The sequence below is a fragment of the Chiloscyllium plagiosum genome, chromosome 1 (assembly GCF_004010195.1).
Source record: "Chiloscyllium plagiosum isolate BGI_BamShark_2017 chromosome 1, ASM401019v2, whole genome shotgun sequence".
NCBI lineage: Eukaryota > Metazoa > Chordata > Chondrichthyes > Orectolobiformes > Hemiscylliidae > Chiloscyllium > Chiloscyllium plagiosum.
The window spans coordinates 37447468-37463496 of NC_057710.1; the positions used below are offsets into that span (position 1 = coordinate 37447468).

At 41.5% G+C, this 16029-nt stretch overlaps 1 protein-coding gene across 2 annotated transcripts in view; it reads left to right on the plus strand.

The window, feature by feature from the left end:
* Nucleotides 1-16029, plus strand: part of rab27b (RAB27B, member RAS oncogene family) — a 137766-nt gene that overhangs the window by 109578 nt on the left and 12159 nt on the right. For both annotated transcript variants that reach the window (XM_043721496.1, XM_043721577.1), the window contains exons 2-4: nucleotides 523-694; nucleotides 4610-4695; nucleotides 10435-10538. In XM_043721496.1, the coding sequence (XP_043577431.1) occupies nucleotides 542-694; nucleotides 4610-4695; nucleotides 10435-10538 (343 nt within the window). In that variant the 5' untranslated portion in view covers nucleotides 523-541. The remainder of the gene's footprint in view (nucleotides 1-522; nucleotides 695-4609; nucleotides 4696-10434; nucleotides 10539-16029) is intronic.

The following is a 16029-nucleotide window of genomic DNA, read 5'->3' on the forward strand; positions in this document are numbered from 1 at the left end:
TTGTAGTTCATCCATAATTCCTACTTGGGATGGAAAAGCACAGAATTTAGCAAATTAATTGCAAAAAAAAGCTGGAGTGCCAGAAGATGACTGAAGCAATACACTGCAGCACCTTCAGCAGTGAGAAGCTCTAATCGTATGTGAGATTTATCAGATAGTTTCCATTAGAAATGTAGACATAGGAAGTCATCATGGAAAGCTTTGGAAGTGTTTCAAACTTGGCATCTCTAAGAAGTTATAGTTAAAAACCAGATTTGGTTCTTAAAGTAAGATGCATTTCTACTTTACAGGGATAAAAATATAAGGAGACTGCAGGACTCTTGAGATTTACATGTACATTAATAAATACTTTGATTAAAACTCAGTAGCTGCTTAGAGTACCCAGGTGTTCTGTATGTTTGGAACCATTTGAAACGTAGATATTTCTTTGTCACCAACAATAAAGATTGCAGTTAAAGAGTGAAGGTGGTCTCTTGTAGGATTTTGATTCTCATGTTCTGCTCTTTTTGAACTTTTTTACAGCATCAGCGTGAATAGCACTATGACTGATGGGGACTATGATTATCTGATCAAGCTCCTGGCTCTTGGAGACTCAGGAGTTGGTAAGACCACGTTTCTGTACAGATACACAGAGAATAAGTTCAACCCCAAGTTTGTTACTACAGTGGGAATTGATTTTCGAGAAAAGAGACTGGTGAGTACTTTCCTATTGTTTTAACCATTCTAGCTGAAACCTAATTCCCAGCGATAAACTAGGAGCAGCAAGGTGGCTCAGTGGTTAGCACTGCTGCCTCACAGTGCCAGGGCCCCAGGTTCGATTCCAGCCTTGGGCGACTGTCTGTGTGGAGTTTGCACATTCTCCCCACGTCTGTGTGGGTTTCCTCCGGATACTCTGGTTTCCTCCCACATTCCAAAGATGTGCAGGCTAGGTGAATTGGCTATGCTAAATTGTCCATAGTGTTAGGTGCATTAGTCAGAGGGAGGGGTGGGTTACTCTTCGGAGGGTCGGTGCAGACTTGTTGGGCTGAAGGGCCTCTTTCCACACTGTAGGGAATTAAATCTAAAGAGGAAAAGTCTTACACAAAATTAAATTTGCTTCAAAAGTGTACTTGTAAAAGTAATTTTCTGTCCATTATTTGAATGTTCTGTGGGGAAATGTCACAGTTTTCAAATGGCAGATATCATTGTTAAGATATTGTCGGTTTCCACTTATTGCAAAGTACTTTCTGGCCAAGTGGGATCTCTGAGGTGATTTGTATAATGAAAGATTAAATTAATCAGAGAATTAAGTTAATATATCAATGCTCTTATGATTGAAGCTATAGAAACCAGGTTTGGGCTGATAAGTGGCAAGTAACATTTGCATCACACAGTTGCTAGTCAATGACCATCTCCATCAAGGAAAAACCATTCACTTTGAATCCCTCAGTGTCAATAGCCTTAAGCTCAGTATTGACCAAAAACTGAACTGCATCAAACATATAAGTAGTATGGCTGCAAGAGCATGTGAGAGACTGAGAAATCTGAAGTAAATGACACAACTCCTCACTCCCCAAAACCTCTACATCAACTAGAAGGCACAAAGCACAGTGTGATCAGAAACCCTCCACTTGTCTGGATGAATGCAGCTCGAACAAAATTCTAGGATGACTGGAAAGATTGAGGGGGGCAAACTGATAGATGTCTACAAGGTTATGAGAGGCATAGATAAAGTGGATACTCAGAGGCTTTTCCCCAGGGTGGAAAGGTCAACTACAAGAGGGTACAGATTTAAGGTGAGAGGGGGAAAATTTAGGGAAGAAGGGCAGGGAAAGGTTTTTTTTCAGAGGGTGGATGCATGGAATGTATTACCAGTGGAGGTGGTGGAAGCAGACAAGTTAAGGCATATCTTGATATATAGATGAATGGGAGGCGAACAGAGGGATAGAAACCACATATGGGCAATATGTAGCAGGTTTAAATAGAATTAGGATTTGGTGCAGGCTTGATGGGCTGCATTGTATTGTGTTATTGTATATTATTGTAAGAAGCCTACTTGATTGGTAACATATCACCAGCATCAATATTCACTCCTTTCAACATCAACACATCATAGCAACAGAGTGTAACATCAACTAGGTGTATAGTAGTAAGTCATCAAACATTCTCTGGTAGGTTCCTCCTTCTAAATTTCTTCCACTTAGAAGGTGAAAGTCAGCAGATGCGTGGAACACCATCACTTGTTACTTTCCCTCCAAATCACATGCTGTCTTGATTTGGAATGATATCCCAATCCTTCCTTATTGCTCGATCAAAATCCTGGAGCTTCCTTCCAAGTAGCACTGTGGATATACCTATCAGATAAAGTACAAGGATTCAAGAAGGTTGCTCACCACTATCTCCTTAAAGATAATTAGTTTTAGGCAAGGAATGCTTGCCAACCAACAATGCCCACATCCCATGAAAGGATAAGTATAATAAATTGATACTAAGTGAGATGCCTTTCCGTCTCAAACACTCCTCCCCATTGAGATGATGTATTGTTACATTTGACTGTATCCTAACCCTGATGTGGGATGTGCATAATCTTGATGCCACATGTGAAGAATTTAACCACAATGCATCCCATTCAAATCAGGCAGTGCCTTTGATGGTAAGCAACAAATGCTGGAGATCACAGCAGCTCAGGTAGCATCCATGGAGAGAGAGCATGCTAACGGTTCGAGTCTAGATGACCCTTAATCGGACCTGTGCAACAAAGATGTACACGGTAAAAGAGATGACATGGATTCCTGCTGGAGGGAAGAGCAAAACCTCTTCAGGGTAGACATTCCTCGAAGAGGCATGGCAGTCGATTAAACACAATGTAGGAGCAAATTACTGAAGATGCTGGAATCTGTGCTGAAAAAACAAATGCTGGAGATCACAGCAGGTCAGACAGCTTCCATGAGTCTAGATGACTCTTCATCAGTGTCCTTGACTGTGCCAGGTTTAGATCCACAGTGAACTTTAATTAAGTATTTAACTACAACTTTGTTTTCCACAGGAAACATGAAGGAAGGATAATATTCTAATGGAAGATGCTTCTTTACTCTTTGCCCATTCAGTTTTTTGAGCTTAAACTTCCTCTATGACCTGGTAGAACATGTTTTTATTTTGACATGTTTGAACCAGTGAAGATCCTTCGACGTTGACTTTCCTTTGTGTTCAAAAGCTAGAAGGCAGTGGCTCCCTGAGGGATTCTGTGTATCAACAATAATTTAGTGAATGTTGGGAATTTCTAAACTGGCAACCAACCAGCCGGGCATTGAATCCCTCTGGCTTGTGTAACTTCTGACCAACATTCCTACCAGTGCAAACTGTCTATAACTTCCCATAGGAGACAGTCTATCGTGGAGAACCAAAATAACAGATCACAATGATACTGTAAAGAAACCTGAGGATAGCTATCATCAAACATAACACCTCAAAATGTATTGGTTAACATTAAATAAAGGGGAGAGTGAAGGATATTTTCTATTGAAACTATGTCCCATCTTGTCTCTCAATATTGAAAATCCAGCCCAAGCTGGTCATCATCTTCTCAATGAAAAATTTATGACTTGAAATTCTTTTTTGTAGGATGGTATATGGCTTGGAGGAGAAATTGCAGGTGCTGGTATTCTTATACATTTGCCACCGTTGTCCTTGTAGGTGTAGAGTTTTATGGTGGTTTGGATGGTGCAGTTGAAGGAGATTTACCGAGTTGCTACACCTTGTAGATACTGCACACTGGTGGTGGGAGAGTGAGTGTTTAAACTGGTGGATGAAGTGCTACAGAAATAGATGGTGTCGAGCCACTTGAAGCATGATAGAAATATAAAACCCTGCGTTCCAATGTTTCCAGTGTTTCCAATTTATTTTAAAAAAATATCTTTTAAGGCAGAGAAAGTTCTTCAAATTACTCTATCATAAAAGAATGGGAATTGATTTGATTTGTTTCTGTAATCTGCTGGGCATTTTTATCAAGATGTCATGAACTTAATCATATAGCTAGAAGACTGAACCATCTTGGTCATGTCTTATTAGCTCATGTCTGACAAGCTGTATGTTCAAAAGAGGCATCCCTAGACAATTTGCCAGTGGGGATGGGACTGGAAATGAACCAAGCTGGACAACCATATGAACAAGGTGTGTGTGTGTGTGTGTGTGTGTGTGTACACGCCTGTCTGTCTCTGTGTGTGGGTAAATGTGTGGGTGTGTCAGAGTGTGTGTGTACGTGTGTGTCGATGTGGTGGGCAAGTGTGTGTATCCGTGTGCGTGTGTATGTGTGGGTGAGAGTGTGTGTGTGTGTCTGAGTGTGTCTATATGTAGGTGTGTGTGTGTCTGTGTGTGTGTTTTTTTCAGGTGGGGGGGGGAGTATCTAATGTGTGGGGTCTGGGTGCAATCAAGAACCCAGAATGTTTTTCTGGGTCTACAGTGTATACCCAGTTTTTCAATGTAAATGTAAAAGTAGTCAAAAGGAACTCACTGCGACAGTAACATTGCCTCTTTACTGTGAAATCTGTAAGGAATGGAACTAATAAATCTGATAATATTAATCCACCACTTACAGGCAGTATCACTAATAAAATTGCATTCTTTTGTTTAGGAGCACCATGTTGGAGGAGTGAATGGTAAAACAGACAAACCTTTTAGAATCCATCTCCAACTATGGGATACAGCGGGGCAGGAAAGGTAATTCTGTATATGCTGTTAATCAACATGCAACCACATCTCAACCCCAGCACCAATATATTTGCAGTTTGTGGTGGGAGGGAGGAATATGATGTAAAATAGAGTGGGAGGGGATAGGCCACTGCAACCCCCACCCAATACCAAATCATCTCCCAGTTATATGGTGTTTGACTAAGACATTGACCAGTTCTCTTGCCCAGGGCCATTTGAGGCCTTTGGGAGCAGGGTTTCACTGCCCTCATAATAATACTGTTTTCTTTATTTCAAAAATATACTTTATTGATAAAAATACCTTTATATACATACATAGATACTGAATCATGTGAAGAAAGAAACAGACAAACACTGGAGTTTGACTCTATATGGCTAGGGAAGGCAGACTGAAGGAACTCATCCCTCTGCCTTACCATCTCAGCTAGAGCAGCAAAACATGAAGCTTACCTCCTTTTGGAGGTAGTGCCTGGTGCCAATTGGACCCATCTGCCCCAAAGATGTTCGCCCCATTTTATACTTCCTTAGAACCACTTGGCACCCAGTGAATGCTGGCACTGCTAGTAATATTCAACTGCCAGCCAATCAGATTAGACCGAAGTTGTTGGGGTCAGGATTTCTTTCTCCATGGGATGATGGTCTCACAATTCTCTCATTTAGGCAGACCCCAGTGGGTTATCACTGAAAGGCAAGCAGCAGCCTTTTTTACAGTTTGTAACACCAAGCCGAGGTTGTGGTGTGAACAATACATCCCCTCCCCAGTAATATTCCACTCTGTAAATTTCTTAAGTTTTTTTCATACTCTAATCAACGACTTGACTTACTTTCCTCCTGCTGGTATAATTATATTCTACTTAAAGAGGCTCTGCTTTGATGAAAAAAAAGTTTGGTAAATACATTTTTTATTCAAAGAGAGGAAAAACATACCACTTCAGTACTAATAGTACTAATAGTACTGAAGACTTGTGCTCCAGAACTTGCCATGCCCTAGCCAAGTTCCTCCAGTACTGGCAATTACCCGACAATGTGGAAAATTACCAAGGCATGTCCTACATAAAAAGCAGGATAAATCCAACCCGGCCAATTACCGCCCCATCAGTCTACTCTTGCTCATCAGTAAAGTGATGGAAGGCGTCATCAACAGTGCTATCAAGCATTGCTTGCTTAGCAATAACCTGCTCAGTGACACCCTGGGTTCTGCCAGGGCCACTCAGCTCCTGACCTCATTACAGCTTTGGTTCAAATATGGACAAAAGAGCTGAATTTCAGGGGTGAGGTGAGAACTTTTTTTGTATTCATGCATGGGATGTAAACATCACTGGTCAGTATTTATTACCCATCCCTAATTGCCCTGAGGGCAGAAGAGATTCAACCACATTGTTGTCGGTCTGTAGCCACATGTAAGCCAGACCAGGTACGAATGGCAGATTTCCCTCCTAAACAATATTAGTGAACCAATTGGCTTTTTCCAATATTCAGCAGTGTTTTCATGGACGTGACTAGAATCTTAATCCCAGGTTTTTTATTTAATTCAAATTCTAACAACTTTTGACTGCAGGCCACATTGACCAAATGTGGCCTCAGGAGTCCTAGCAAAACCGGAATAAATAGGTATCGGGGGCAAACTTTCCACTGCTTGGAATCATACCTGGCACACAGGAAGGTGGTTCTGGTTGGAGGAGGTCAGTCCAGGTCATCTCTGCAGGAGTTCCTCAGGATAGTTTCCTAGGTCCAACCATCTTCAGTTGCTTCATCAATGGCCTTCCCTCCATCATAAGGTCATAAGTGGGGATATTCACCAATGGTTGCACAATGTTCAGCACCATTTGGGACACCTCTGATACTGAAACAGTCCATGTTCAAATGGAACAAGATCTGGACAATATCCAAGGTTGGGCTGACTAGTGGCAAGTAACATTTGCATTGCAAAAATGCCAGACCATTACCATTTCCAATAAGAAACAATCTAACCTCTGCTCCTTGAAATTCAATGGTATTACCATCACTGAATTCCCCCCGGCTATCAACATCTTTGGGGTTACCATTGACCCGAAATTTGGCTACAGAAACACAATAGCCACAAGAGAAGATTAAAGGCTAGGAATAGTGTGGTATTCCTTGATTCCCCAAAGCCTGTCCATATTTACAAGAAATAAGTCAGGAGTGTGATAGAATACTTCCCACTTGCCTGGATGAGTACAGCTCCAACAACACTCAAAAAGCTTGACATCATTCAAGGCAAAGCAACCCACTTGATCGGCAGTACATCCACAAACATCCATTCCTCCACCACTAACACTCAGTAGCAGCAGGGTATACTATCCACGAGATGGACTAAAGAAATTCACCAAGGATCCTCAGACAGCATCTCCATACGCTTGACCACTTCCATGTAGAGGGACTAGGGCTGTAGATACCTGTGAACACCACTACCTCCACGTTCCTCTCCAAGCCACTCACCATCCTGACTTGGAACTATGTCGCCTTTCCTTCACTGTTGCTGGGTCAAAATCTTGGCATTCACTTTTTAATGGCCATAGTAGGTTGACTGCAGCAGTTCAAGAAGGCAGCTCACCACCACTCTCTCAATGCAACTAGCAACGGACAATAAATGCTGGCCAGCCAGTGACACTCGCATCCTATGAATGAATTCTTTTAAAAGTAATGAGGGAGATCTTAAAGCCATTGGGCTTTCAAAATGATTCTGCCTTCAATTTGATTCTGGCCTATCTAAGGGAGTGTAACAAAAGAGGGAATTTAACCCTTACATTTAGTTAACCAGAAGATTTTTCAGTTGTTCCTTTGATTACAAGTTGGTAACATTGCTTGATAATAGAGTCTGGAAATATTCAGCATGTCAAATGAAAGGTCATTGACCTGAAACATTAATTCTGGTTCCCTTTGTGATTTCTGCCTGATCTGCTGAGTTTCCCCATGTTATCTCTTTCTGTGTCAGATAATCACTGTGGTTTGTTCTTTGTACATATTTAATCTGCTCATTAATTAACTATAGATAGATATCAGATGTTTTATTGGGTTTGTAAGAAATATTTAGCATGTCGCCTCTGCTGTTCTATGTTAAATTATCTATGTGAAAGAGGGTTATTTAATGCTGAATGGCATTATAAATATGTCCGCCAATGTTTTCACTGCTGCCAAACAGTTAATGTAACATTTCTGCTCTGAGCACAAAAATGTTTATATGTTTTAAGTAAGATCATAAGAGCATTGGACATAGGAGCAACATTAGTCCATTTGGACCATTCAGTCTGCTACACCATTCAACCATGGCTGATATGTTTCTCAACCCAATTCTCCTGCCTTCTGCCTGTAACTGTTGATCACTCTACCAATCAAGACCCTAACCATCTCTATCTTAAACACTCTCAATGACTTGACCTTCACAACCTTCTGTGGCAATGAGTTCCAAAGATTCACCAACCTCTGGCTGAAGAAATTCCTCCTTATTTCAGTACTAAAGGGTTGTCCCTTCACTCTGAGGCTGTCTTCTTGGGTCCTAGTCTTTCCTACCAGTAAAACCATCTTCTCCACTCTATCTAGGCATCTCAGTTTTTAACGTTTCAATCAGATCCCCCTCATCCTTCAAAACTCCAATGAGTACAGACCCTGAGTCCTCAACGGCTCTGTAAATAATTCATTTACTTTAAACAATGCCTAAACATTGGTAATATAAATATATATTGTCAAGATATTCTATAATTCCAAATTTCAAATTCAAATTCTATTGTGTTCAATTCTTGCTTCTGTTGCTCACACCTTTTGTGTGTGAAAAATGTTCTTTGCCAAACTATTAACATCCTCCTGGAGGACCCCAAGTGCTGACTTTTGGAAGGCAGTCATTACCCAATGGAAAATGGTGCTACAAGTGAGAAACCTTGTTTAGTTTGTAGACAGAAATAGGAATAACATGTCAATGGTTCAATGAACACAGAGAGAAAAATATTCTTTAGTCACAGTCCATGCATTGTGTGAACTGACTGACAAGTTTGGAAACCTGAGAGACCACTGACCATTAGTGTGCCTGAGTTGTCAAAGCTGAAGGAGGAGCTCTAATTGAAAGTGCTTCAATCAAACATGCCTGAATCTTATCAGCCTCAACAACACCAATAAGCTTGATTCATCATGGGTCCTTAGCAGCATCTTCTGAACCCATGACCCTTACCATCTAGAAGGACAAGGGCAGCAGACATATGGGAGCATCACCATTTGCAAGTTCCCCTCCAAGCCACTCAGCATCCTGATTTGGCATTCTGGGTCTACCTCCAGCATGTGGCCTGCAATGGTTCAAGAAGGCAGCTCATCACCATGCTGTCAAGGACAACTAGGGATGAGCAATAAATGCTGGCCAGCCAGCAATGCCCATGTCTCATAAGCGGATTTTTAAAAAATACGTGCATATAAAATGTTTTCAAAAGATATTGCTAGTACATAATTAGTACATGTAATAGTACTAGTAATGTACATGTGACAACAAATAGTGGCTCAGCGGTTAGCACTGCTGCCTCACAGCACCAGGGACCCAGGTTTGATTCCAGCCTTGGGCGACTGTCTGTGTGGAGTTTGCACATTCTCCCGGTGTCTGTGTGGGTTTTCTCAGGATGCTCCGGTTTTCTTCCACAATCCAAAGATATGCAGGTTAGGTGAACTGGCCATAGTGTTAGATGCATTAGTCAGAGGGAAATGGGTCTGAACTAAGTTCCATTGTTTTTGTGAGGAAATCAAAATAAAGATACACTGTGGAAACACAAGTCCTTTAAGAAATGCAAACTTTATAGCAATGATTCTCATTGTCAAATGACCAGCAATGTTAAAGATTCAGGCATTTGGGCCTCATAGCTGGGGGAGTAGATTTGCTCTCGCTACCATTCTGCTGTTGTGCAGTACTAATTCTTATACTGAGCTACATGAGAGTTTGCTATGCTTTTAAAAGAGCAAAGCTGAGTAATTGTGTGTGTGTGTGTGTGTGTGTGTGTGTGTGTGTGTGTGTGTAGGAATTTGCCCCAATATTTGACAGAATTTTATCGCACAGCAGAAGAACATTTACCCCATAGTAGTATAGGCTTTCTGATGTAACTAGCTGCTTCAACCTGTTACACTGTCATACAATCATTGAATCCCTACAGTGCAGAAAAAGGCCATTCAACCCATCGGGTCTGCACTGACCCTCCAAAAAGGATCACACCCGGACTTAGCCCCCCGCCCTATCCCCGTAACCTTACATTTACCATGCCTAACCCACAGAGCCTGCACATCCCTGAATACTGTGGAGTAATTTATCATGGCCAAAACACCTAACTTGCAAACCTTTGGACTTTTTCTTTCCTGTTCTTTTCTTCTACCCTTTTAAGTTCTTACCTTGTAAAGCCAGACAGTTGCCCATAGGAAACGTCACCTCACTAAGTGTACTCATCCCCCCTTACTGCAGAGTAGGCTTGAAAATGTTTTGCTAGTCCTCTTGACCACAGAAGATTATTGAACTGGAAAGGCTCAAAAAATATCAGTGAAATAATAGCCTTCAATGTCACAATTAATAGGGAAAAATACACTTAAAATAAATTACTTCTCAAGCAACAAGAATTTTCATTGCAAGAGAAAATAATGTTATGTTCTGATTTGCAAGCCAGAAATTCCTAAAGCAATATTCCACTGTGGCAGAGTGTAATGATAAGGGATTGACAACTTGGTTTTTTTCAAATGGTTTATTGCATTATTTTTCTTCTTTCCTAGGTTTCGAAGCCTCACCACAGCCTTTTTCAGAGATGCCATGGGATTTTTATTAATCTTTGATCTAACGAGTCAACAGAGTTTTCTGAATGTGAGAAACTGGATAAGTAAGTTGCAGTAGTAATTCAGTTCTAATTAATGCATTCCTTTGCAAGGTGGAGTTTGAGAACCTTTCATTATCATGAATAAACCTGTTTCTCTACATTGTAAAGTTTCTCAAAATGGATGCATACTCAGCAATTATTAGTGCAAAAGCAGATACTGAAGATGCTAGAAATCTGAAAAAGAAGCAGGAAGTACTGGAGAAAAGCAGTACATCTGACAGCATTTGTGGAGAGAGAAACAGAGTGAATGTTTCCAGTCCAATATGACTCGGAAGAGAACTTACTGAGTTTCTCAGGTAGTTCCTGATTTTAGTCCAGCGACAGTCAGTGTTGTGTTTATATCAGACTTTCAAGTAATCTGAAAATAGTGTCACCTTATCTGTTAGAAACCCTGCAAGTTCACTGAACTGAACTTAAGATAAACTAATGTATGGTCACAGTCTGATTGCTATTAGAAAGTAGACCTGAGACACAAATCTATCTATATATATATAGGCAGAGCTGAGTTTGCCTTATAATAATTTTACATCTGGGAAGTTAAAAATGTGCATTGGACATATATTTTTTAAATTCATTGATGGGATGAGGATATCTCTGATTGCCCTCGAATGGAATGTCATTTCAGAGGGCAATTCAGAGTCAAATATAGGTCTGGAGTCTGACGTAGGGCAGATCAGGTAAAGATGGCAAACATTTGTGAACTTGATGAGTGTTTCCAACAATTAAAGCCAGTTTCATGATTATTATTACTGATGATTATTGTTCAATTGAATTCAAATTCTTCCAGCTGCCATGCAGGAATTTGAACCAATGTACCCACAGGAATCATCTGGGTGTTTGGATTAATAGTCCACTGTCATTAACATAATCATCCTCCTGTATGATAATGCATGAAAGTTGCAAAAACAGAAGTGTGAGATATGTGACTTTAAATTAAACAATATATATATAATTGCATAAAATTTATAATAGTCTTTAATTGGCAGTCTTACAAATAAAAGATCACTTTGAAGTCGCTACATTATTTTCATAAAGCCACCTAAACAAACAAAATAGCTGTAAAATAATGACTAAAACATCCATTTACCATCCAGGTCCTTGGAGATTTATTTTCAATTTAACTCTGTAAAACATCAACATATTACTTACATTGGAAATTTAAATAGGGACCAGTGTGCTAAGTTCAACCTCAACAGCCTCAGGAGCACAAAATGTATTTTGCAAAATTTGACTGGCTTGCAGTGGGGTATAAAATCAGAGTCAGAGGGTCAGTGAAAACTGTCAGGAAGGGGAGGTTTGTACCTTTTCAGTGAATCGTCAACAGGATCAGGTGAACGGCTTATTTCATCCCCTTAAAAAAGAAGAATACTGCAGATGGAGTCATAGAGATGTACAGCATGGAAACAGACCCTTCAGTCCAACCTGTCCATGCCAGCCAGATATCCCAATCTAGTCCCACCTGCCAGCACCCGGCCCATATCCCTCCAAACCCTTCCTATTCATATACCCTTCCAGATGCCTTTTCAATGTTACAATTGTACTAGCCTCCACCACTTCCTCTGGCAGATCATTCCATATACGTACCACCCTCTGCATGAAAAAAGCTGCCCCCTAGGTCTCATTTATATCTTTCCTCTCTCACCCTAAACGTATGCTCTCTAGTCTGGACTCACCCACCTCAGGGAAAAGACTTTGTCTCTTTATCCTATCCATGCCCCTCATGGTTTTATAAACCTCCATAAGGTCACCCCTCAGCCTCTGACACTCCAGGGAAAATAGCCCCAGCCTGTTCAGCCTCTCCCCATAGCTCAAATCCTCCAACCCCAACAACAATCTTTTCTGAACCCTTTCAAGTTTCACAACATCTTTCCAATAGGAAGGAGACCAGAAATGCATGCAATATTCCAACAGTGGCCTAACCAATGTCCTGTACAGCTGCAATACTCCCTAGGACCTTACTATGAAGTGTATAAGTCCTGCTAAGATTTGCTTTCCCAAAATGCAGACCCTCACATTTATCCAAATTGAACTCCATCTGCCACTTCTCAGCCCATTAGCCCATCTGGTCAAGATCATGTTGTAATCTGAGGTAACCCTCTTCGCTGTCCACTACACCTCCAATTTTGGTGTCATCTGCAAACTTACTAACTGTACCTCTTATGCTCACATCCAAATCATTTATGTAAATGACAAAAAGTAGAGGGCCCAGCACCGATCCTTGTGGCACTCCACTGGTCACAGGCCTCCAGTCTGAAAAACAACCCTCCACCACCACCCTCTGTCTTCTACCATTGAGCCAGTTCTGTATCCAAATGGCTACTTCTCCCTGTATTCCATGAGATCTAACCTTGCTAATCAGTCTCCCATGGGGAACCTTGTCGAACATCTTACTGAAGTCCATATAGATCACATCTACTGCTCTGCCCTCATCAATCATCTTTGTTACTCCTTCAAAAAACTCAATCAAGTTTGTGAGACATGATTTCCCATGCACAAAACCATGTTGACTATCCTGAATCAGTCCTTGCCTTTCCAAATATGTGTACACCTTGTCCACCAACAACCTGCTCACCACCGACGTCAGGCTCACTGGTCTATAGTTCCCTGGCTTGTCTTTACCACCCTTCTTAAACAGTGGCACCACGTTAGCCAATCTCCAGTTTTCCAGAACCTCACCTGTGACTATCGATGATACAAATATCACAGTAACAGGCACAGCAATCACTTCTCTAGCTTCCCACAGAGTTCTAGGGTACACCTGATGAGGTCCTGGAGATTTATCCAATTTAGGGTGTTTCAAAACATCCAGCACTTCCTCCTCTGTAATATGGACATTTTGCAAGGTGTCACCATCTATTTCCCTACAGTCTATATATTCCATGTCCTTCTCCACAGTAATTAAAGATTCAAAATACTCGTTTAGCATCTCCCCCATCTCCTACTTCCACAATGTAAGTGATCTAATCTAATCTAATCCCGCGGCTCCACACAAAGGCCGCCTTGCTGATCTTTGAGGGGCCCTATTCTCTCCCTAGTTACCCTTTTGTACTTAATGTATTTGTAAAAACCCTTTGGATTCTCCTTAATTCTGTTTGCCAAAGCTGTCTCATGTCCCCTTTTTGCCCCCTGATTTCTCTCTTATGTATACTCCTACTACCATTATACTCTTCTAAGGATTCATTTGATCTATCCTGTCTATACCTGGCATATGCTTCCTTCTGTTTCTTAACCAAACTCTCAATTTCTTTAGTCATCCAGCATTCCCCTTACCTATCAGCCTTTCCTTTCACCCTAACAGGAATATACTTTCTCTGGATTCTTGTTATCTCATTTCTGAAGGCTTCCTATTTTTCAGCCATCCCTTTACCCGTGAACATCTGCCCCCAGTCAGCTTTTGAAAGTCCTTGACTAATACTGTCAAAATTAGCCTTTCTCCAGTTTAGAACTTCAACTTTTAGATCTGGTCTATCCTTTTCCATCATTATTTTAAATCAATAGAATTATGGTCGCTGGCCCCAAAATGCTCAATCACCTGCCCTGCCTTATTTCCCAAGAGTAGGTCAAGTTTTGCACCTTCTCTAGTAGGTACATCCACATAATGAATCATAAAAGTTTTGCACAGTGGCTCAATAGTTAGCACTGCTGCCTCACAGCACCAGGATCCCAGGTTTGATTCCAGCCTCGGGTGACTGTCTGTGTGGAGTTGCACATTCTCCCCGTGTCTGCGTGGGTTTCCTCCGGGTGCTCTGGTTTCCTCCCACAGTCCAAAAATGTACAGGTCCAGTGAATTGGCCATGCTAAATTGCCCATAGGGATAGGTCCATTAGTCTGAGGAAAATGGGTCTGGTGGGTTACTCTTCGGAGGGTCGGTGTGGACTGGTTGGGCCAAAGGGCCTGTTTCCAATCTGTTGGGAATCTAATCTTAACAAATTTCTCTCTATCTAAACCATTAACACTATGGCAGTCCCAGTCTATGTTTGGAAAGTTAAAGTCCCCTGCCATAACCATCCTATTATTCTTACAAATAACTGAGATCTCCTTACAAAATTGTTTCTCAATTTCCCTCTGACTATTAGGGGGTCTATAATACAATCCCAATAAGTGATAATCCCTTTCTTATTTCCCAGTTCCACCCAACTAACTTCCCTGGATGTATTTCTGGGAATATCCTCCATCAGTATAGCTGTAATACTATCCCTTATCAAAAACACCACTCCCCCTCCTCTCTAGCCTCCCTTTCTATCCTTCCTGTAGCATTTGTATTCTGGAACATTAAGCTGCCAGTCCTGTTCATCCCTGATCCATGTTTCTGTAATTACTATGATATCCCAGTCCCATGTTCCGAACCATACTCTGAGTTCATTCGCCTTTCCTGTTAGGCCTCATGCATTGAAATAAATGCAGTGTAATTTATCAGTCCTACCCTGTCTCTGCTTTGTCCCTGCCTGCCCTGACGGTTTGACTTGCCTTTGTTCTCAACTGTACCAGTCTCAGATTGATCTCTTTCCTCACTGTCTCCCTGAGTCCCACCCGCCCCCCCCCCAACTATCTCCCAGGGTCCCCTCCACCCTTCACTGTACTAGTTTAATTCTTCCCGAGCAGCTCTAGTAAATCTCCCTGCTAGTATATTAGTCCCCTTCCAATTTAGGTGTAATCTGTCCTTCTTTTACAGGTCATTTCTACCCCAAAAGGGCTTCCAATCATCCAAAAATGTGAATTCTTCTCCCATACACCAGCTCCTCAGCCATCCATTCGTCTGCTCTATCCTCCTTTTCCTGCCTCACTAGCTCGTAGCACCGTGAGTAATCCAGATATTACTCCTTTCAAGGACTTCCTTTTTAAATTCTTGCCTAACTCTCTGCAATCTTCCTTCAGAATCTCAACCTGTTCCCTTCCTATGTCTTTGGTTCCAATGTGTACAATGGTCTCCTGTTGGCTCATCTCCCCCTTGAGAACATTCTGCACCCTCTCTGAGACATTCTTGATCCTGGCACCAGGAAAGCAACACACCATTCTGATTTCTCACTGCTGGCCTCAGAAATGTCTGTCTGTACCTTGGACTAGAGAGTCCCCTCTTGGAATCTGACATACTCCTCATTGCGTTAGAGCCAGTCTCAATGCCAGAAACGTGTCTGCTTGTGCTACATTCCCTTGAGAATCCATCACCCCCTACATTTTCCAAAACAGCACACTTGTTTGAAATGGGGATAGCCACAGAAGACTCCTGCAATACCTGCCTACCTGTCTTACCTTTCCTGGAGTTAACCCATCTATGTGACAGTATCTGAGACATTCTCCCCTTCCTATAACTGCCATCCATTACATCCCCTTGTTCTTGTAAATTCCTCATTGCCTCTAACTGTCTCTCCAACCGATCCATTTGATCTGATAGGATCGCAACCAACAGCATTTATTGCAGATATAATCCTCAGCACCACGTAAACTCTCCCAAAACTCCCACATCCAACAAGAAGAGCGTATCACTTTACTACAG